This window comes from Mus musculus, chromosome 3 (genome assembly GCF_000001635.26).
Source record: "Mus musculus strain C57BL/6J chromosome 3, GRCm38.p6 C57BL/6J".
NCBI classification, from domain to species: domain Eukaryota; kingdom Metazoa; phylum Chordata; class Mammalia; order Rodentia; family Muridae; genus Mus; species Mus musculus.
In genome coordinates, this window is record NC_000069.6 from 96432248 (window position 1) to 96454400 (window position 22153).

Below are 22153 nucleotides of genomic sequence, written 5' to 3' on the forward strand. Positions count from 1 at the left end.
AACACCAGTGAGGAGCTGCTCTTTGAATCCCGACTTAGTGTGGGGCAGGCAGTCATCTGGCCAGTCCCTTGTGCATCAGTCATGGGGTGTTTGTTTCCTCAGTTCTATGAATGTGAAATGTCTCCCTGAGGCTAAAGGTCGGAATCATTGGTTCCCAGCTGGTGACACTGAAAGGGACTCCAAGACTAAGCACTCAGCACAAAGGAGATTTATTTGCCCCAGAGAGACAAAGGGCAGGGAACAAGAGACAAAGACAGGAGACTGGAGGATTATCGAGAAGGGAAGGGAACAAGGGAGAGGGGAAAGAGGTATTTGTCCTAGAGGGACAAAAGATAGGCTGTCTGGATAGAGAGGAGACAGATGTGCCCATGGTAAATGGCACTATTTATAAAGGGAGAAAGGGAAAGCCTGGGCTAGGGTGAAGTGTTTAATTTTGATTGGCGATAGGTTAATTAGGGTGGCCAAAAGGGGTTTACACAAGTAACCTCTGCATTTGGGAAGCAGAGGTCAGCAGACCTCCGTGAGTTCAAGGCCAACCTGATCTATATGAGTTCCACACCAACCAGGGCCAGATCTTGGAGAGAAGGGTGGGGGGAGCTTAGATTTTTTTCAAAAATTTATTTTAATAAGGGTTCTCAAATGCTCCAACCCACCTTCCAGCTCGCTGACCAAAGGTAGGGAGAAAAGATGGTCAGTAGGAAAGGGGATGTAGGCATGTTTAGAAGTTATGTCTTTGGAGTGATTCCAATCTTCTTTGTCAAGATACCAACAGTCCAGTTCAAACATGTCACCAAATACGAATCAGCAGTGATGGCACGATCCAGCAGAAACAGCCAGGACTCTACGGGAGTGACCAGAACCAGCCAGAATGCCAGAAGTTCTCTGCCATGCTTCTCTCAACAAACAAAGTAAAGATCTGCAAAGAAGAAAAACTAACACAGTGTTGCACGGCAGGCAACGAAAGCGCTCCTCACTGTCTGTTAGGGCTTACTTACACTCTCTCCAAACCTCACGTGTCCTCTCGGGGGTCTGCTTCAGCAACATATCACATGACACAGCTAGAAATTTCCACTTCGGGGGATAGGAGAAGAATGAGAGAACGCAACATTCAAGGACTCGGTTATCACCCTTGGAAAGCTTCCTAGAGACCTTGGAGCTTCAGCTGCCCAGCCTAGACAACGCAGCCCATCCAGGTTATATCTGCCATGGCTTTCCTTTATACCACCTGCTTACTTCCGTCAGGAAACGTTGGCTCCCTTATGGGTATATCAGGTGGATGTATATAACATATGCTGTGCTGGAAAGACTATGGACAAAAGAAAAAGTTTGGAAAAGCACATTAGAAAATAGCTGAAGGAAGACCCCAGACTCAGATATTATGTAAAGACAAACAGCATTTATTCTGCAGAAACAATCAACATTGGTGGTGGTGGTGGTGGGGTCAACCATTCTTCTAAATGGCAACCCTAGACAAAGGTGCACAGGCCTTCTTAAAGGGAATTAGGGGAATTTTTAGAGGGATTAGATAATGTAAAACTTATTGGTGGGTGCTAGGTGGTCACAGGTGGTCAGTGGTCTGTATTCCTATGTCATGAATGTTTAACCATGAGATGGGATAGGGCTGCCCAGCACAGATGGCTCACCCTGAGATATTTTCCCATTTTTGTGGTTATCCCCAGGCTGTTCTTGGGAGGGGGTTTGATGACCTTGCTCCTGGATTTTATGGTCTGTTCCTGGAGCTGGTGTCTTACGGCTTTCTTTTCTAAATCAATCCTGGTCCTTAAATGAAGACAAATGGATTTTATGTTGTCCTTTCAAGGGAAGAACAGAAACCTGATGTAATCTCCTGTATGAATTCTCCCTTCCCCACACAGGACAAGAAGCAGACAAAACCCGTGAGATGCCAGGTTGCCAGACCCTGGGAATCAGGGAAGCCCTGGAAGTGAGACGGAATAAGGCAGTCCAGCCATGGCTTGGCTCACTGCTTTCAGATAGTGCCCACACACCAAAGGGGTCTGAGGCCAAATCCCAGGATGGAGGCGAGAGTCAGGACCGTGATAACCAGTAGAGAAAAACTTCACAATGTCTGCATATGACTAAAGAGTCCCGGCACACCAAGGCACAGGCAGTCATGATCCACAACAAGTAGAAAAATCCATCAGTGAAACAGAACCCGACGTGTCATGGTGGCAGAACTAGGAGACAAGACTTTCGGTTACTATGTCTGAGTTTCATAGCCCCACATCTTTAAAATGGAGATTCAAAACATTTAAAAGCAGTCAAATGAAATATTAGAGATTCAAAGATGCTGGACGAGAGGGCAGCTTCTGTAGAGGGATCAGTAGCAAGGTACACATTGCAGAACACATTGCGGGGTAATATAGCCATGAACAATTGAAAATATCCAAACCAGGGCTCGAGAAATGGTGTACTAGTTAAGAGCACAGGCTGCTCTTCGAAAGGACCCATGTTCAGTTCTCAGTACCCACCCAGAGGCTCCAGTCTATAACTCCAGTCTCAGGGGATCTGATGCCCTCTTCTGGCTTCCTAGGGCACCAGGGAATATAGACGTGCTGGCAAAACCTTCATACACATACAAATAGACAAACAAACAAGCAAATAAACATTTTAAAAAGAAAATACTTAAACTGAAACTTGAGGAAAAAAAGAAACTAAAAAATGAACTGTAAGAAAAACTTAAATTGCCTAATATGTGAAAACTGGGTTTCATGAAAATTGTGGATAGAGAAGGAAAAATGCTTGAAAAAACAATAGCTGAAAATCCCCCAACCATACAAAGATTACCATGTCGTCAGGTATCAAGCAGAGAAGAACACTCTGGTTTATGCCAACTAGAAGAAAGTTATTTCTGGGCTGGGCATGGTTATGAACACGTTTAACCCCAGCACTAGGGAGGCAGAGGCAGAAGGACCTCTGTGAGTTTGAGGCCAGCCTGGTCTACAGAGTGAGTTCCAGGACAGCCAGGGCTACACAGAGGAAACCTGTCTCAAAACTCCAAAAAAAAAAAAAAAAAAAAAAAAAAAAAAAAGAGGTCATCTAAACAAGGGCATTTCAGAAGACAGGGTTTTTTGAAAGCGTCTGTTTCTTCCCTAAGTCTCTGAAAGGATCCCAGGGAACGACTTATAACATTTATTTTCTTTTTTACTTTATTATTATTTGTTGTTTTGAGTAGGGTCTCACTGCGTACCTCTGGTTGGACTCACTATGTAGACCAGGCTGGCCAGAATCACCATTCACAGCCTCTAGAAGTGCATCAGCTACAGTAAAGACTTGAAGGGCGAAGAAAGCTTCATGCTGTCTAGCAAAAGGGGAGGGGGGCACACGTGTGAACACAAAGAAAACGGAGTCTAATACAGGGAATCGAACTTTGGACCTTCCTAACACAAAGCAACCTCACTACCCAGCTGAACCACAGAAGAAATGAGTGTGATTGTTCCTCATCGCAGCATAAACAAGTCTCTACATCAGTGCCAGTTGCAGCCACAGCCACAACCTTTGCGTCACAGACCTCTCAGACGCCTCGGAAATAAACATCGGATCAATCCTTGCTGGGCTCACTTTATCCCCGAGCGCAGCAGCGCGTAGCCGAGTTACTGCGCAGGCATCCGACAGAAAGCTAACATCGATGTCAGGTCCAAGCAGAAGTGGATTAAGGCTCAGCTGACAGCGGGAGAGCTTAAATTTGCTATCTAGTGTGTGGTCCGCCGTGATCGTATAGGGGTTAGTACTCTGCGTTGTGGCCGCAGCAACCTCGGTTCGAATCCGAGTCACGGCATTATCCTCTGGTCACTTTTTTGCTCCACTCTCTCTCTGATGAACTCTTCCCTACAGATCTACCCGCTTCCGCTCATCGTCACCCAGGAAGCGTGGGAAGTGCTTGCTCTCTCCCAAGCTGTTTTGCAGGAAATGGGAATGAACCTTTAATGTCTTTGAATCCATCCTGCTGCAGCGGGCTGTCAGCAGTCAGCATTCACCTTCTTCATATTTGTATGCATATTGTAATAAAACTACCGAAGCATCTTACAATAAAATGGTTTTGAAAAGTCAACACCTGGACCAGGTTACTGTGAAATTTCCTCATCCGTCTGTGAGGGGAGGGGTGGAGAGGGAGGAGGGACAGGGAACCATGGTGCATCTAGGAAGGTCAGAGGACAATTTTCAGGAATTGAAGGAACTTGGCTTTACCAGGCTTTCAGGGCAAGTCCTCCCACCCACCTTAAAAAGGTGCGGCCCACTGGCTTTTTCCTGTTTGCTTGTTTTTGACAGGGTCTCACGCTGTCCTGTAACTTGAACTCCTGATCCTCCTGCCTCAGACCCTGAGTACTAGGATTACAGACATTAGCTAACAAGCCAGGCTGAGTTTTACTCCTTGATTCTCATGAGTGAATGTGCCTCCGCTGGCCCACCAGGTTTTTCCATAGCTTTCGTGCCTTGGGAATCTGTCCACTTTGGTGTGGTTATCACTCCTTCGTTTGATTTCCTTTTGGTTTGAGTGGGAGGGCGATATGTATGTGTTCTATCACACTGGATTCCATCTTGGGGGTCTAGAGCATGCTAAGGACCTGCTCTAGCCCTGAGCTACCACATCATCCTTATTTTGATCTCATGAATGGGTGTGGCCACAAGGTATGAACGGCTGCATTTGCTTCTACTGTGTGAACTACTCTGCAGAGGCTGTCTGGTCTGCAGAATCTTTCTACCTTCCACTCTAGAGCAGAAAAAAAGGTTTGTGGGCCAGAAGACTCCCTTGCTTACAGGAAAGAGTCCCTGCATCCAGTGCTAAACTTACCAGATCGCACACGATAGCAAAATCTAGCCTCAAAATTCCCGTGTAACCACAATGTTGTGATAATTTCTTACCTCAATAGCCTGTATAAAAAACACACAACCCAGTTGTGAGATTTGTAAGCTATATATCTAGATTGGGCAGATCTATCACTGTACTAATTTATTCCCCAGCTATGAGACCCCTTGCTACCCGCAGCCTCTCCAGGTCATGTGGTTCTGCTCCATATTGGCTTCCACGTCCTCTTTCTCTGTCCTTTCTCCTTCTCTCTCTTCACCTGCCACACTGTCTGAGACCTCCAGTCCCACCATTCCTTCCCACTGCCCAATCACAGGCTCTAGCCCTTATCTGACCAGTTAGAATGGGGAGAAGGTTTGCACGAGATCACTTGAGCGCATGCTCTAGCCCTTGACATGGGCAGCCCCTCTTGAGGGCGCAGAATTAACATCAGAATACAAACAGCACCAGGGCAATCCACAACATTCCCCCTTTTTGTTCAATAAAAAGGCTCCTTTTCCCCCTCAGATATAAGTGGGACACAACCATAACAATTATGCAAATTATAAAGTATAAGGTACACTAAACACCCAGTCCATCAATTTTGTCGATTAGATAAAGCACTCTACCATCTGTCCTAACTTAAAGACTCTACAGTTCTATACCTGACGTATGTTCTGATTTTAACTTCTATACCATCTGAAAACCATTCTTTCAAATCTACACCATCTTCCTCAATGCTAAACAACTTAAGTTTGATTGTCAGAACTAAGCTGTCAATTACCCTGCACATGTGTCCTTTCCTAAACAGTACTTTTTATCTGAGGATGAATTATTCTTGCCCAGTGGCTACCTTGCCACTGCTAGAACAACTCCATGTGGAGGTTATAATGCTCAATAACTTTCTGATCCACGAAGGGGGTACTGTCAGGAGCTGACAATGTCTCACAGTCAAATGATCCTTAGTAATGAAATAACATTAAGTGTCATATTCTGTGGATTTTGATGTTTTTGAAGACTATGTAAAGTATATCTGAACTGTTAAACCTTAACTACTCTTAGCTGTTTCTATTTGAATAATATTGAAGAAACTTTATTATAATTAAATCAGAATCTAATATAACCATGAGTTTACTATCTGGTCCTTGTAACCATGAGTTTACTATCTGACCCTTAACTTCTCTTACTGAATAATCCTAAAGAGTTTGTAATAGCAGCTATAGAAAGACTGGGTCACAGCCTTGTATTCTTAAGTGAGTTGCAGAGGCACAATGCCTATCTAAGAGTAACAATATTAATTTCAAATTTTATATCAATATACAAAGATTTATACCAATGAAAACCTTAAGTCTCTATCAATATATATATAAATTCTATACCAATGTAAGAAACTAAAACTTCAATTTTGCATCAATATAAGGATTTCTACCAATGTAAGATTATGGCTATACAATGCTTTGTTTAAGAGCAAATTTAATATCTTATCTCTATCTATTTCTCTAATTTTTCTAATATTACTATATTCTCCCTTTTTCTTTCCACCCCCTCCCTTTACCTAAGAAGAAAAAAGAAGAAAGGAAAGGTAGAAATCCCTGAGTCTAAGGCCTCAAGTTTCCTCCCTGTCCGAAGTTACAATATTTGTCAGTTACCCCTTAAAATGACAACATACCTGTTATTCATAAAATAGCCAGATCATCTACTCCAACCTAAGAGCCTGGGATAATGATCTTCTTTTGCTTGCTTCTAGCTGAATTGGGGTGAAGATTCCCTTCTGGGGACCCAAAGGGAAATAGGAAAATTGATTTTGTCAAAGGAGGACATCATTTGCCTTAGCTGAAGTCCTGACTGAAACAGTCTGAAGGGCTGGCTGGGTGAGCTACCTGTTCTGGAAATGTCCTGGAAGCAAGTCTTTAGAGGAAACAGCTTCGATGTAATTGAGGTAGAATCAAGCAAGGAGCTGGAATGGAAGGTCCCAGATTCTTAGCACCCCAGAGAGTAAATCTTCTCAGGGCTGTCTCTCTCCTCTTTCATTCTGCATTATACAAACCTTACAAGCAGCACATGGCTCTGTAAAGACATTCATATGGAACGTGCAGGGTGCACAGATCAGTTAAGGAAGACCAATAAAGAAAGTCAACTGTCTTTCTTTACATGTTAGTTTGATCACATAATCAAACTACAACATAAATTTCCATTCTTTCAATCTGAAAGGATGGTATGTAGTAATAAGTCAAGAGAATGTTGTATTCAATAAGTATTATTGGCTGTATGTAGACGTTTAAGTCTCACTAGTCCCCAGAGTGTCTCTGTGTACAGAGGCATACACCTCACTTATCTTGTTGATCTTGTCAATCTTTCTCTTCTTGTCTGTAGCCAAGGTCTTCAGCCTGCACGTCTATCTCAGCAAAGCAACCTTCACCAAGCAGCTGCTCTGTGGAAATCTCTCTACCCCGGCTCGATTTTGTCTTGCTATCTCCTTTGCCTCTTCTCTCCACCATGAGAACCATTGTAAATGTGACGCAGGTTTTAGTATTGCCTTTGCCATATCCTTCCAGTCTTGGGGGATTACTCTATTTTTAATAGCCCAAGAAGTCAGGATTTGTTTTGTTTTACAAATGGCAGATGTATTCCAAAATTAGTGACACTTTCCTTAAATGTCCTCCGGTCTAACAGACCCACACGTTGCCATTCGAGTTCCCGACAGTTCTGTGAAGGACCATCGTGTGCTGTTCTTTGCTGTGTGCTAACCGGATGAACTAAAGTCTGGTTTCTATCAACCTTTGGTTGGTTTTCTCCAATGTTATCTTCTGTCTCTACCTGAGTATTTTCCCTGATATTTTAAGTTCCTCCTATTCCATAAGTTCCTGTTCTTTCTGTCCAAAGTTCTGCTTCCACATTCTCATTTTTTCTTCATTATAATTCTGGTATTCTGCTGTCTACTTTATTTTGATTGATTGATTTTAAAAGGTTCTCCAAGCCTTGCTTCCAATCCTCATTATTTTCTCTCTGCCTCTCAGTCTGACCTGTGAGCTGCTGCATCCTTTCTTCTAGCGTCTTTTCCAGTCCGTCTCCCACCTTCATTTTGTTCTCTCTGTCACTTACTATGACCTGTCAATGTCAGTGACTTTAATTCTAGCATTCCCTCTAAGCCATGTTGCCATTGTCAGGCCTTAAAATTCTCTCTCTGTTGCTCATGCTGCTCTGTAAACTCCTGTACCTTCTGTTCTAGGCCCTGCTTCCGTGATTCTAACTTCTCTTCGTGTTGTAATTCTGATATTGCAGCATCTACCATATTTTTATTTACTAGTGTTAGTAAATTATCCTCTAGACTCTGTTTCCAAATTTTATCGCTATCTCTTTGTGGTTCAGTCTGATTTGTAAATTTCTGCATCTTTTGTTCTAGCATCTTTTCCAGTTCCTCTCTGCAACCTTCAATTTTCTCTCTCTGTCGCCTATCTTGACCTATAAATCCTGTACCTTTAGTTCCTCTAATTCCTTTTCTAAGCTCGTAATTGTTTATTTAGGGCCCTGTCTTTTTGAGAAGACATGATAAACCATGATAGTAACCATGTCATAATGATAATTGACAGTGTGTCGATTTCCTTTAAATCCATCCCTGTCAAACTGTTCAAAATATCAATTTATAATTCTTATTACCTGATCCAGAGCTTCTTGTACCTCTGTCTCCCTCTGCTGTTCGCTTTGGGACACTGCAGTTCGCTTCTGTGAGGTCCTGTCTTTGTTTGGGTCAAGGACGCGGATTTCAGGTGGTTGGGGCAGTCGGTCTGGTTGTCCGGTTTTCTGTTTAGACCTGGAAGACACGGGGAAGCAAACGGGGAAGGCTGCTTGGGCGGAGATGCCTGCTGTGCTTTTGAGAAGGCTATTTCGCAGGCAGTCGCGCCCCAGGGTCCTTAGTCCTTCTTTAGTTTCAGGGAACCCCAACTGTTGTGATGCTAGCGCTGCCTAAATCCCAGCTCTGGCTGGGGTGCCGCCTCTGGTTGCTAGGGTTTGCTTAGGGCTTGGGGAGGCAGCGTTTAATTTACACAGTGCCGCAGCTTTAGACCGCAGCCCTAGCTGTTTATATTGGGGGGACGGGGGTGGGAGGCGGGGGTCTTTTATTTCAAGTTAGTTAGGTTCTAAGCCCGACGTAGGGGTGCCAACTGTTTCGTGGATTTCTTACCCCAATAAACCCGTATAAAAACACACACACAAACCAGTTATTATATTTATAAGCTATATGTCTAGAATGGGCATTATACTTATTCTCCAGCTATGAGACGTCTTGCTACCTGCAGCTTCTACAGGCCATGTGGTTCTGTTCCCTATTAGCTTTCTCCTTCCCATCTCCTGTCTCTTCACCTGGCACACTAAGACCTCCAGACCCATCTTCCTTGTGGGGCTGTGTCCTCGCTGCTGCTATGGCAAGCAGAGTTACCCAGCAGGGGAGAGAGACTCCATGGTCGGGATACACTGTGCTTGGGGTGTGCTGACCCCTGCGATTTCCCCAAACTCTCACACCTGAGCCTGTTCATAGAGTTCAAAAGTTGTATTTCTTTTCCTTTGGAAACGTTTGTGTGTGCGTTGTAGCTTCGTGGCTGTTTATATCAGATACAGTGCATGCATGTTTATTTTAATTTACTATAGTTTTGTATACTGGTTTCTTTGCATAACCTGGGACACTGAAGAGCTGTTAAGGGAGAGAAAAGTGGTAACTATGTAGTGTACGTTTTCAAAAAAATTCCTTAGCCACGATTAAGGATTAAATTCAGAAAAGTGCAGCGATTGTTGTTTTTGCTTTTCTAATGCTAGGTACTGAACTGGTAAACCCATAGTCTTCGCTGACTGTCATCTGAGGAGTGGCCTATTTGTCAAGTCTTTAATTCTTTGAAATGACGTCTTGATCAGTTATAAATGAATGAGAAAACCCCTAAGATTAGAAGTCTGGAGTTTTTGTTTCAGTGTTGTTTCTTAAAACCATAGAGCACACTTACAGGCGAGTAACTCAAATTCTGGGTTGAATTTCTCCTTTCCTCGGCTCCTGTTTTGAAGTCTCACACCACCAAGCCTGGGCTTAGCTGCCAGCACAAACCTTCTCAGCATGGTTTGAAATGAGTCCCTGGCAATTGAAAGAACAGGGAAAGAGTCACTAGGAGACAATTCCTCTTTTGTTTCCTCTCCAAACAAATGCTGTTAACTTTTGTTCTTTAAAATCTAACCTTACAATTTTATTGTTTTTGTGAAAAATCAACTTAGAACCTGGTCACTTGGCCCTTTCTCTTCTTGTCACCTCCCAGTTCAAGCTGCTTGTATCTCTTAACACAGTGTGCCAGGGTTCTCTTAGATCTACAGTGGGGTTCTGAACGCGATCTTCTTTGTAAGCCTTTTTTTTTTTTTTTTTAAATATGCTTTGTTCCCTGTCACAAGGACACTAATCCTTGCCCTTCCTGTGCTGTCACTGCGTGGAGCTGGTGCCTGCCCAGTTCTTGCAGACAGCTGGGTGAGTTTTAGGAAAGTTCAGCACAGCTGGTGGTGTGCTATCCAGTCAGAAGCCATTACATTTCTGTGAAAATCCTTAACATTCATGTGAATGTTATGAGCAGGATAATCACCATGGTTCTCTGCATGTTCTTAGAAGCCAGGATGGCTAGGTTCATAGTCCAGGTTTCATTCCACATTCATAAACAGACCCTGAACCAAAGGTTGAGTTATTTCTGTGTCTCCTTTCCCCTATCTGCCATCCCAGGCGTCCTGGAGTTCACAAGGCTTGTGTTTATAAAGGGGTTGGGGTTTTGTTATGTTTGGCTTGTTTTATTTGGAAGAGAAGAATGTTCCGATACTCTGTACTAGGAACGGAACTGTGTGCCCTCTACCACTGGACTATCCTACCCGCACTTGTCACTTTTCATTTGTACACACAGTAATTCACTACGTTGCCTAGGCAGGCCTTGAACCACCTGCCCCAGCCTCCGTAGCAGTTCGGATCATAGACCTGAACAGTCAGATATCTCTGTGTTTTGTTTTGTTTTTATAAATATGGGTTCAATACAGAACAGAGCCCCTGCCCTCCCTCCCCCCACCCCCCATTGGTGACATCTGCTATAACTGAAGCCCCACATTAAAACCAGGAAACCCCACAGGCCAGACTGCAGGTCTGAATCAATCCTCATTCACTGTTTGATATGTTTCTAGACATGCATGAATGTATGTGGGCATCCTGCTGCTTCACCTATAAAAATGTCCTCAAAGGCATTACCACCTCTCACTGACTGCTGGGTGCTGTTACCTGTGACCAAAAAACTCTTTCCCTAAGGAGTAGGTTTCTGTATATATCTCACACTCTGAGGCCTTCAGCTCAAGCAGAAATGTGAGGCCACTTAGCAAAGATGTGCCCAGAAACAGGCAGGACACTAGTACTGTGCACTCTAACGAGGCTCACAGAAGGCTGGAAGGAAGCACCCACCCAGAAAACCTGATGTAGCAGAGAAGGCCAGTGAGTGGGAGGGGCCTCGGAAACCAGTTCTCAGCAGGTCAGGGGGCTGCAGGCAGGTAGTCTTGAGAGTCCCCATCCCCAGATCTTCAGCTCCCTTTCTGGTTCACCATTCCACTCTCTGGGTTTCTATTCCCACCCCAGGTCTCCTTCACTCTTCTTATGACTCTCTATCCCCCTCTGTCTTGTCAGGTCTCTTCCTCCTTCCCCTTTAAGTCCTCTCTCTCTCTCTCTCTCTGCCTCTGTCTCTGTCTCTGTCTCTCTCTCTCTGACTCTGTCTCTCTCTCTCTCTCCTGTTCGCTACTCTTGGAGCCAGATGCTATCTCTCAGTATCTGAGCCTTGCTCTCACCTAACCCTCTGCAGAGTCCAGGTTGATGGTCACCAATTGGGTCCCTAAACATCCTCCTTCCAACTGGGAACCTGTTTCATGTACCACAATATCAAGAACTAAAGGGGGGCAGATTGCCAAGTACCAGTTGCCCCTGCTCTATGCCTGAATCTCTCCCTGTCCTTCTCAATTCTTTGTCTACCCCACTCTTCCACCTACGCTCTCCCATAGATGCCATGGCTCCCTAGAATCCTGACCAATAGCCGCCTGTTTCCATCCCATTGCCGTTTCAATACTGGCTCTGCTTCTTTCCCAACACTTTTGATGGCTACTGTCCCATGTGTGTGAGACTTACTCTTCTTCTGTTGCTGTGATAAAACACCATGTCCAAGCACAAATTACAAAAGAAAGGATCATTCTGGCTTACGGTTGGTTCTACAGTGAGAGTTTGTAACAGTGAGGCAGGCATGGCAAAAGGTGGCCACAGCCAGAGGCTGACAAGTCACACCTCTAGCCAAACACAAGCAGCAGAGGAGGGGGGGGGAGGAGGAGGGAGGGGGAGGGGGAGGGGGAGGTGGAGATGGAGGGAAAGGGAGAGGGAGAGGGAGGGGGAGAGTTAAAAGTGAGCTGAGGCTATAGCCTCTTAAAGTCCACCTCCAGTTGTACACATCCTCCAACAAAGTTCCTTATACCAATGGTCCCATGACTTCCCCACACAGTGGGACCAAGTGTTCAGATACATCAAACTACCACACCCTGCCCTACCTGGTAGGGTGCACATGCATTTCATCCCAGCACTCAGGAGACAGAAAGGTAGGACTGATATGTGAGATGGAAACAGGAATAACATACCTTGCAGGTTAAGGTTTCTGTTTGCAATCAAGACAGTTAAGAATAAGGTCTTGCTTGTTTTAAGTTGTTTTGCAAGTAAAGGTTTTTATTTGTAAGTGAGAAGTTACTGTTTTCCCTGTGTTAAGTCCTTGCAAAGTAAGGTTTCTATTTGTAATTAAGAATATGTTACCGTGTCACCGCCACTAACTGTAGGTCAGCTCTGTGGTGTGGGGTCCCAGTGGAGGGCAGGGCTGACCAACTCGGCTATCACTCAACCCAGATGCAGGGCACTGAGTGGCCCACCCCCCACATCTACTCCATCCATGTATGAGCTGCTGGGCACATGAAGGGGCAGGTCCTGGGAATAAAGCTGCAGGATCTCCATGGCTCTTGGCAACAGCAGGATGTCCAAAAGGAGTCCCAGTGAGGATCCAGTATTGATGGTGTAGCAGAAGCCAGAGCCCTTGAACCAGACCAGTGATGCACTGCAGTGACCATTCATTAAAGCGATTTTGGGCAAAAGGGGATATACTGTGTGACACACGGCAGCTTCCAATGGTGCTACGTCGATGAACGTGCGATGGAGAAGCTGGAAAGATAGAAGAGCTAAGTAGTAATATGGAAATTTTTCCTTCCTTTGGAGACCCGTTGTGTCATGAGATGTCGCTCTGGAAGCTGTCTTGTGAGAGGATGTTTTGCTGAGGCAGACACTTGAGAGGAGGCATGATGTTTGGAAAGGGTATAAAACTGAACCCAACAGACAGTCAGTGACTCTCTCGCATTGCTTTGCTGGCCTTTGCTTGTTGTGACTTTGTAGAGAGAAACTCGTCAAAAAACTTCTCATGGTATTCTGGCTGCTTCTTGTCACTTCTGCCAATTTGGCAGAACCTTGTGGTTTCTGCTAGATTAAGCAGCTGCTACTGATTTGAGTTTGGTTTTTGCTATTGGACTGGACTGTTGTTATCCTGATAACAAAGATTGGAATCGCCCACCCAAAGAACTACTTCTCAACAGGCCCACAACCCCCTCCGTCTTATTAGCCATCTTTCTCCCCTGCCTTCTGTCAGTGGGCTAGCAGAGAGGTTGAGGCATTAAAGAACCCTAAATAAAGTAGGGCTTGAAAAACCTAAGCCTACAGAGTGGTGTGCACATGGCAGAACTGGAGACACGACAGCTGTGACGGATGCTGGAGATGAAGAGTGGTTCCCTTTCCTGGATTGGACCTCCTCAAAAGACCTCCATGGTCCATGCTCGCCCCAGAGGCCACAGAGGACCATACTGATACCTGTGGACTATAAGTGCTACTGGACATCAGGCAGAGGTCCTTGGCACAGGCTGAAACCAGAGACCAAGTAAATGTTCCTGTGCTGTGCTGTTGCCAGAAACTCGTGTGATCCTAGGATCCATGCTTCCGCTGTGAAAGGCAATGAAGCCACCCTTGCAGCCGTAGGAATAGCTGCAGACAGTAGACGAACATGAAAGGCTTCTGTGCCAACGCCTGCCTACACCCCACCTCGAAGGCAACAGTCCAGAGAGATTTAAAAAAAAAAAACTCTGTTGGGGGGTCTGGAGTATAGCTCTCCATGGTCAATGGCCTCTGACAAGGATGCAGGTGGAGAACAGCTCAGCCTCCCTTGGGAGGCATGGGATGGCCACTAGGACTTTGACCATGTTCTCTATTCCTTTCATTTGGGGGGGGGGGGACATGGAGCAGACATGGGAGGATTGGGAGGTGAGGGGGATAGGAATGTATGACATGAGATTCCCACATAACTAATGAAAATATTATGTTAAAACAAAGAGACGTTCCTGTTTCTTGGATCTGCTGTAAACTGCTTGCAAACCATTCACATAGCAATACCCTTGGTCCTTCCCTTTCTATGGATTTTTCGATCGCATACCTGTGAACATGGTAGCTCTCCTATAAAACAGACTTCAAGAAGGCAGCAAGGGCTGCTCTTTTAAGTCTTGACTTAGAGTGAGGCAGCCAGTTGTCCACTCCCAGGAACCCCCAAAATACATCGGGCTTTATTTGTCCAGTTATGGATGTGGTCTTTTATCAGAGACTTTCTTCTCAGTCGCTTTAGGACATGTGGTATCAGGATGACTCTTTCCACAATTTCTATTCTAACATAAAAGTATTAAACATTATTTCACATAAAGTAAAATATATAACTGCTTGGATATTGAAAGAAGTGGTCCACACTCAGGTTCTTACAGTACTTTGGTCCCTGCATATATATCTTGATGTATTTTCTCTTTTACCTACAATAAAAGCCTGCCTTTTGACCAACCATGGAGGGGTCCTGTTGCAGTTCCTTTACTGTGCCCCCTTTGCATTCAGAACTCACAGAGATGTGCCTACCTCTGCCTCAGCCTCTTCCCTGACCTCTGGAGCACTTAAAGGCCAATGCCATTCCCCCCAACCTAAATTTTGTTGAGGAGTCACATGACTGAATGTACTCTCTCCTCTGCCCCCTCCCTCCCTGCCACATCACTGCCATGCATTTTAAATCTGTTGCTGTTGGCCTGGCTATCAGTCCTTCATTAGGTGCTTTTGTGGTGTGTGTGTGTGTGTGTGTGTGCTTGTAAGCACACTGGGCAGCTATCCTAAGGCCTAGGGCATATTGAGCACTTGCTCTGTCTTTGAGCGAGAGCCATTCATCTGATTTTGGTCCTGATGAATAGGACCACAGTGTGTGAACACTGCACCTCAGCTAGTGCGACAGTGGGGGTTGTGCTGTGTGCCGAGTGGGGAGAGGATGCAGGAACTACTCTCTCTCTATCCCCACTTGAGCAAATAAGGCAGGTCCTGGAGCCCGGAGGACTACCTTACCCACAGAAAAACAGTCCCCACACCTAGAACTACACAGGTCACCGATTCTGTTTGTTTGACAGGACCGCAGCCCAGGCTACCTTCAGATCGTCCTGTGGTACAGCATCGAGGTCGCTGTGGTCCTCCTGCCTCAGTCTCTCAACGGCTAGGATTGCAGACATGAGCTACTAGCTCCAGCTGACTTGGGCCTGTTTTCTGAGACTAAGGCAAGGAGAATGCTTCCAGAAAGAAGGGGCCTGAGACTTGCAGCCACAGAGGGAGGGGCTCACAGAGCAGGAAGCACACTGTCTCTGGTGAGTTTCTCAGCAACTTCAAGCATCTTAAATAGTCCCTTCCCCCCACTTCTTCCTCTTCTTCCAGCTGTTGTTAGAAAGGGGCTCCTTCTGGGCTCCTTGGGGGCCTCACCTCCTGTTTTTCACAGGTATTGTTTTTTTTGTTTTTGTTTTTGTTTTGTTTTTTTTAAGAGTCTGCAGACTCTTCCGCGGCCAGGCTACATACAATAAAAGGCCATGGGTGAGGAAAACCCACGATACACAAAAGGAAGAAGCAGATGCCGTGTAAATGACGGTGAAGGGGCTCGAGTCTGTGTTCCTCTGCACCTCCTTTGTCAGTAAACTCGTCTCAGCTAGCTTTCTGGAACACAAAAAAATCTAGAAACTTCAGTGAGAGTACTCAGGACTCAGACCTCCACCTGTAGCTAGATAGGAGATAACTGCAAAATGCTCCGGAACGTGTCTCTCTTCCTCAGAAGCTGTGGGCAGAGCTCTGATGAGTCCTCTCCCTCTGTCTTTCCTTCCCATGCCTTAGACGTCCAGGTACTGAGAGTGTGCCTCGACCATCGCTCCCTCTCATCCACCTAGGACAAAGAATTCGCATCATCCTTCAGCAGGTTAAACTGAAAAACAATTACCTGGAGCCAGGATATGGCTTTTCATTGTTTGTTTGTTTGCTTGTTTGTTTTCTCATCTTACTTATTTTATTTAATATGAGTACACTGTAGCTTAGCTGTCTTCAGACACACCAGAAGGGGGCATCAGTTCCCATTACAGATGGTTGTGAGCCACCGTGTGGTTGCTGGGAATTGAACTCTGGACCTCTGGAAGAGCAGTCAATGCTCTTATCTGCTGAGCCAGACCTTTTCCAGACAGGGTCTCACTATCTACATCTGGGTGTCCTGGAACTCATTATGTAGACCAGGCTGGCCTTGAACTCACAGAGATCCACCCGCCTCTGTCTCTCAAGTATGGGATTTTAATTTACTTTTCAAAATATTTACCTAGCAGTCAGGAGAATGAAACAGAAACACGGCTGAGCTAGGCCCCAGATAACCCGGCTGCCAACTGGTACCGTCCTAGCAGCAGCACTCCATAATCCCAGGAAGCCAGCCAGCCAGGCAGCCTCGGTCCTCTGTTCCCCTTGCTGGAGAAGCACTGTGCTTTGTACATCAAGAACACAGGACACTCTAAACAAAGACAAGGGGCTGGAGAGATGGCTCAGAGAGTAAGTCCAGCTCCTAGCACCTACGCCAGGCAGCCCACAGTCACCTGTAATTCCAGCTCCAAGGGACGTCAGGCCTCTGGCCTCAGGAGGCATTTTTGCATTAGTGTACACATGCCACCGACCACCGGTAATAGTCTGAGACACACAGACACACACACACACACGCACACGCACACAAGAAATCATTGTTTTGTTTTGTTTGTTTTTGTTTGTAGGGAGGGAGAGAGAAGCAGTAGATGAGAGAAAAGGAACTATAACCAACCAAAAACTGTATATGTGTATTTTAAAACCCCACTGAACGTCTTTCTTCCTGGACAGCCTGAAACTAACTATATAGACCAGGCTGGACTCAAACTCCACAAAAATCGACTTGCCTCTCTGTTAATGGCTTTCTCCACCTGACTGTCCCAGTGTTATACTGAATTTTAGTGTGAGGCATAAGGAGAGAGTCACATTGCAGATGAAATCACATAACAATACGGTTTCGTTTTGTCCTGTTTTTAGAACATTTTGAGACAGGGTCTGTCACTTTGCAGGCCTGGCCATCCTGGAACTCACTGTGTAGACCAGGCTGGCCTCAAACTCCCAGAAATCCACTTGTGTCTGCTTCCCAAGTGCTGGGCTTAAAGCTGTGCCCCGCCATGCTGGCCACTGAGAAGATGTATGTGCGCCACATACATGCAGCAGCCTGAGGCGCTCCGGAGAGGGCTTATTGGGTGCCCAGGACCGGGAACCCAGACTTGGGTGACCCCACATACCAATGTCCCAACTCAGTGTCGGTTTCGTGATGTTTCTGTAGAAGAGAACGCAGAAAACGACAGGTAAATACATCAAGAGCCTTTGAAAGTACAGCGGCGGAGACCCGCGGCAGGGGCAGGCAGGCAGGTTGGAGCGTCGCAGGGAGACCCCTGCGGTGGGGCTGGCTCCTGTGCTGCCCGACTCCTGTGCTCCGACTTGGAGAAGACGGGCGTCCGTTCGTCCATACCCAAAAGAGTCGGCCACAAGGATGTTGGCACCTGGGGGTGGGCCACGAGCGGCCAGTTAGGGGTAAGAGACGGTGCAAGGTGACTTGTCCCTGGTCCTTCACCGCTCCAGCACTGCGCCAGTGAGAAAGTCCAACAGGCCCCGGGATCGGGCGGCGAAAGGAAGGGGCGTGATGTCACTCCTGGGTGGCTGACGGGGCGGGGTGTATGCAGATGAGGGTCGCGCAGGGGCTGCGGCGTCCGCAGCGGCCGGGGAAACGCGAGAGATTTCTCGCGCGGCGTGGGAGAGAACGCGGGTCGCCAGATGTCAGCGGAGCGCCGAGACGGCGTGTGCGACGAGGGAGACCCGAGATCGGGCGGGGCTAAGTGACCGTGTGTTAAGAGTGCAGGGGCGGCGGGTGTGAGCCGGGGCCGGGCGCTGGGAGAGCATACTTACCTGGCAGGGGAGATACCATGATCACGAAGGTGGTTTTCCCAGGGCGAGGCTCACCCATTGCACTTTGGGGTGTGCTGACCCCTGCGATTTCCCCAAATGCGGGAAACTCGACTGCATAATTTGTGGTAGTGGGGGAGCTGCGTTCGCGCGCTCCCCTGATAACTGGTAACCAAAAGCAGATTACTTTCCCCCTTGTGGTCTTCGCGTTTGCGGACGGGAGAGAACTTTCGGCCATTTTCCTTTTAGAAATTTAACTTCTTGAAGGCCACCAGGTGACCCTTACTTCCCTCTCACCTTTCCTTCTACCTGTACTTTCTCTATTAAAAAGCCTGCAGAAGTACCCTTGACAAATTGCCAAAAATGACACCTAAAAAAAAAAAAAAAAAGGAAAAACGACACCTTAGGTAATTATAGGTTGTAAGAAAAAGATTTGACCTCTTGGAGTTTTTATTTCTTAATACCAAAGGACACCCAAGGAACGTATCTCTCAAAATTGGGTTTCAAACCTCAGCCGTTTCCTTCTTAGTTCCAGTGCTTAACACGCAACAGACCTGCACACCACTACACTGCATACGAGTTTTAAAGTTAATAAATCAGTCACCCCTCCATAGTCTTCTACCTACTTGAAGACAGAAACGGCTGCTAGGAAGCAATTCTTCTTTTGTCCATTGGCTTTTGCTTTTCTTTCTCTCTTTTTCATTCTTCTCTCTTTTTTAGGCTCTAGCGCACGCCCCGGGTGACCAGCCCCTCGCGCGACCGTGCCCCGGATCTACGCGGAGCCCTGCTGGGCGCTCGGGCCGCGACCCCGCCAGCGTGGGCCTCCCATGGGCCCCCGATCACCCGGTGGCGGCGGGACCCCAGCGTCTGGGAGACGCCGGCTACACCTTGCCACGAATCCCGCGGTCCTCGCAGGTGTGGCCGCCGCGGTGACGCCTGCCTGAACAAGGAACCGGCGTGGCAGGCTCACCACCGTCTCTGTGGCGCAATCGGTTAGCGCGTTCGGCTGTTAACCGAAAGGTTGGTGGTTCGAGCCCACCCAGGGACGACAGACAGTTAGGCCTCACCTAGGCTTTTAACAGCCTGCTTTGCTTATTAAGCCGTTAATCCTTTCATCACTCCCGTAAACCCAGCAAGTTCACACGCCCAACACAGCCGTCAAAACCCCCAAAACACGCGGCAAACTCAAAACAAGCAAGGGCTTTCTTTAACCTTGCCTGTCGGTCGGTCACAGGTGGATTATTTGTCACATGCCTCGGCCAGGAAGAACTTTTCACTTTTCACTTTTTGTTGTTTGTTTTCTTTGCAAAGAGAAGAACTTGGCGACAACACCCATCTGCGGACAACCCCCGCCTGATATCCCTGGTGTATTTGGGAGTGGGTAGACTGGGAATACTTTCTTAATTTAAAACAACAACAACAACAACAACAAAAATCATCGTACAAGTCTCCAGATTTTAGTAACACAGGTAAACGCTATCATAGGACCCTTGCTCCACCCTGAGCTGCGTTCTTTTGATGTAGAAAAGGTAGGAACTTTACACCCCTGGCTTGCTTCTAGGAACGCCCGTGGACCGCTGGCTTGACCCCATAGCAGCTCGCCCCCTCCCGAGGTGCCCCGGCCCCCGCGGAGACGACGGCGATGGAGGTCTATCGCGGCCTTGGGGAAAATAGCTAAGGGGCTCCTCCTGCGCCTGCAAGAATGGCCACGACCCACGCACGGACCTCAACCTCACCGTGGGTGCTCCAGCTGACGCCCAGGCGCGTGCGCTCGGCGGGGCTCCCGACGCGGCGGGCACCAGTCACGTCTGCGGGACGACAGGCCGGGCTGAAGCCTCTGAGGCGAGCAGAGACCGCTCCGCGGTCCGCACCGGGCGCCGGCCTGCGCTCTGCCGGGGCGGGCAGCTCAGTCCGGGCGTCGACGCCCAGCGGGGAGCGGACGCCGAGGGCCGCGCGGGACCCGGCGGAACTGGATTGACCGAGGCTCGGCCAACAGCGCCTGCACCCTGCGGACGCGTACCTTACGTCGCCGGGCGCGTGGCTCGCCGTGATCGTATAGTGGTTAGTACTCTGCGTTGTGGCCGCAGCAACCTCGGTTCGAATCCGAGTCACGGCATGTCGTCCTTCTTGCTCCATGTCCTGCTTTCTTGCCTCCTGTTTGTAGGAACCTTGCATTCCCCTAATCAATTCCTTGCTTGCCACAGACTCCAGGCTCTAGGGGAAAAAAACAAAAACAAAAAACAAAAGGCAGTGTTGCTGTTGTTATTATTACTATTGTTTTTATCTTTTAATTTTTAATTAATTAATTAATTAATTAATGTCACTTTTGAGCTCGGTGTCTTCCCTGTCAACCAACCACGCTGTCTCATGTGTTCTCAAAATTTGCCAGTCTACCTTGCTTGTTTCTTGCGTCAGGGCTTTTTCATCGAGTTCCTAAGACCTGGGACATACTCCTACATCCAGTTTTGGTCTTCCTTCGGCAAATTGGAGGAATTTTTTTGGGTTTTGTTTTGCTTTGCTTTGCTTTGAGTTTGTGTGTGTGTGCCTGCCCGCGAGCTTTCTTCATGAAACAAATATAAAGTTTTTTTTTTTTTTCCTTCCAGAAACTAACTTTTAATTTTGTTTGTCAATTATGTCTTAATTCCAGCACTAGGAAATAGTAGCAGAAGAAGTAGATCTCTGAATTAGAGGTCATCCTGGTCTTAAGCCAGGACTGCACGGAGAATCTCTGTCCCAAAAAAACACCCCTAGATCGATATATAGATAGATAATAAATTGATTCTTATTGTGGTTTTCAAGTATTCATGAGGTGTAAAAAAAGAAAGAGGAAGAAAGGAAGCTGTATGATGCTCCTACCCACTCTGTCATTATTCACAAAGTTGCAATTTTTCTTTCAGAAGAACTGACCGCTTTTCAATAATCCTCTTTGTGGGGCAATGGGCTACGTGCAGACAGCCTGGTTTCCAGTCGAGGCTAGATCTCGAACCCTGGGACCCGGGAGTGATAATTCACCTACATGGGACGGAAGGAGTTCTCTCATGTCTCCAGGAGTTCCCGCCCCCACAACCCCCACAAGAGAGGCGTGGCTATCAGCCACTTAGGAGCAGCACCACGCCCTCTCACATGCAAATAGGTGTTCCCCAAACTCTCAGCCCAAGCCAATGAGAGGGGCTTGCTGTCAAACTCTAAATCTCGGCAAGAACTGTATATAGGAGAGCCATGCAGGGAATGAAAGGAATGCGAGAACTATTCTTTGTCTGACCCTTTTGTTCCAAGAGCTGTAACACTTGGGAAGAGATCTTCACGCCCGAGTTCCTCACTGGATTGTGGGCTTTTCGCAGACCCAGGCTCGGAGTTACCTAGCGAACCTGAGAAGGCATGGCAGAGGCTTCATCTGTCTCCCTGCCTGCACTCACTTCCCTCACTGGGGCCTTCCCACCTGGCCTGGATAGAGGTCTCCGTGGAAAACTTCTGGTACTTATGCCCATACCTCTTGATAGGTTTTGCTAGTGAGTTATCATTTTCTTTCAGAAAGTAATGTCTAGAAGATATAACTAGTAATTAGTATCAATGGTAAATTCTAGTTTCCATTTCTTTTGATAGTGGACTAGCTTATTTGTTTAAGTGCCAGAGATTAGCTTTGACAAGTCAGGAACTGTGGGGAATGTGTGTAGGAAGCGTAGTCAGATTTTTTACTGAGAGAGCAAAACTTAATTCTTTGGGGCCAGCCTGAGAAAAGGGTGAACACACACACACTGTTAAATGTGTCTGCAAATGAATTTCAAATTGCCGGTCAATTATTATTTATTCTGTAACTCAACTAATAAAAATGTTTCAAGTAGAGTCATCATCTACTTAAAGAGCTCTTCTAGATTTAATTAGTCTCAGTCCTGCCATCCTGTGCTGTAATTAGAAGAAATTAATTTTAAGTATGATAGTGTCTTGGTCGT

General features: G+C 46.7%; 1 protein-coding gene, 1 long non-coding RNA gene and 4 other non-coding genes across 10 annotated transcripts; 5 read left to right on the forward strand and 1 right to left on the reverse strand.

The window, feature by feature from the left end:
- Positions 1-1540: 1540 nt before the first annotated feature.
- Positions 1541-22114, reverse strand: BC107364 (cDNA sequence BC107364). Of its 4 annotated transcripts, NM_001256180.1 has the most exons (5): positions 19929-20059; positions 9796-9920; positions 8462-8615; positions 2490-2583; positions 1541-2195 (listed from the first exon to the last, which is right to left on the reverse strand). In NM_001256180.1, the coding sequence occupies exons 2-5, from the start codon at positions 9902-9904 to the stop codon at positions 2130-2132; spliced, it is 423 nt and encodes a 140-aa protein (NP_001243109.1). In that variant the 5' UTR covers positions 9905-9920; positions 19929-20059; the 3' UTR covers positions 1541-2129. The 4 variants fall into 4 exon arrangements, 3 of the variants coding, with proteins under 3 accessions (NP_001243109.1, NP_001243110.1, XP_030108514.1); NM_001256181.1 differs by lacking the exon at positions 2490-2583; XR_003954335.1 differs by lacking the exons at positions 1541-2195; positions 2490-2583; positions 8462-8615; positions 9796-9920; positions 19929-20059 and adding exons at positions 12561-16143; positions 17546-17633.
- n-THgtg2 lies at positions 3725-3796 on the forward strand. Its single transcript has one exon. It is a non-coding gene; the product is annotated as a tRNA-His (tRNA).
- Positions 16912-19394, forward strand: Gm26232. Of its 2 annotated transcripts, none has more exons than XR_867475.3 (2): positions 16912-18142; positions 18924-19394. It is a non-coding gene; the product is annotated as a predicted gene, 26232 (long non-coding RNA). The 2 variants fall into 2 exon arrangements; XR_867474.3 differs by lacking the exon at positions 16912-18142 and adding an exon at positions 18392-18478.
- On the forward strand, positions 18199-18364 carry LOC115489800. The gene has a single exon (XR_003954753.1). It is a non-coding gene; the product is annotated as a U1 spliceosomal RNA (small nuclear RNA).
- On the forward strand, positions 19178-19251 carry n-TNgtt11. The gene has a single exon. It is a non-coding gene; the product is annotated as a tRNA-Asn (tRNA).
- Positions 20248-20319, forward strand: n-THgtg7. Its single transcript has one exon. It is a non-coding gene; the product is annotated as a tRNA-His (tRNA).
- Positions 22115-22153: the final 39 nt, after the last annotated feature.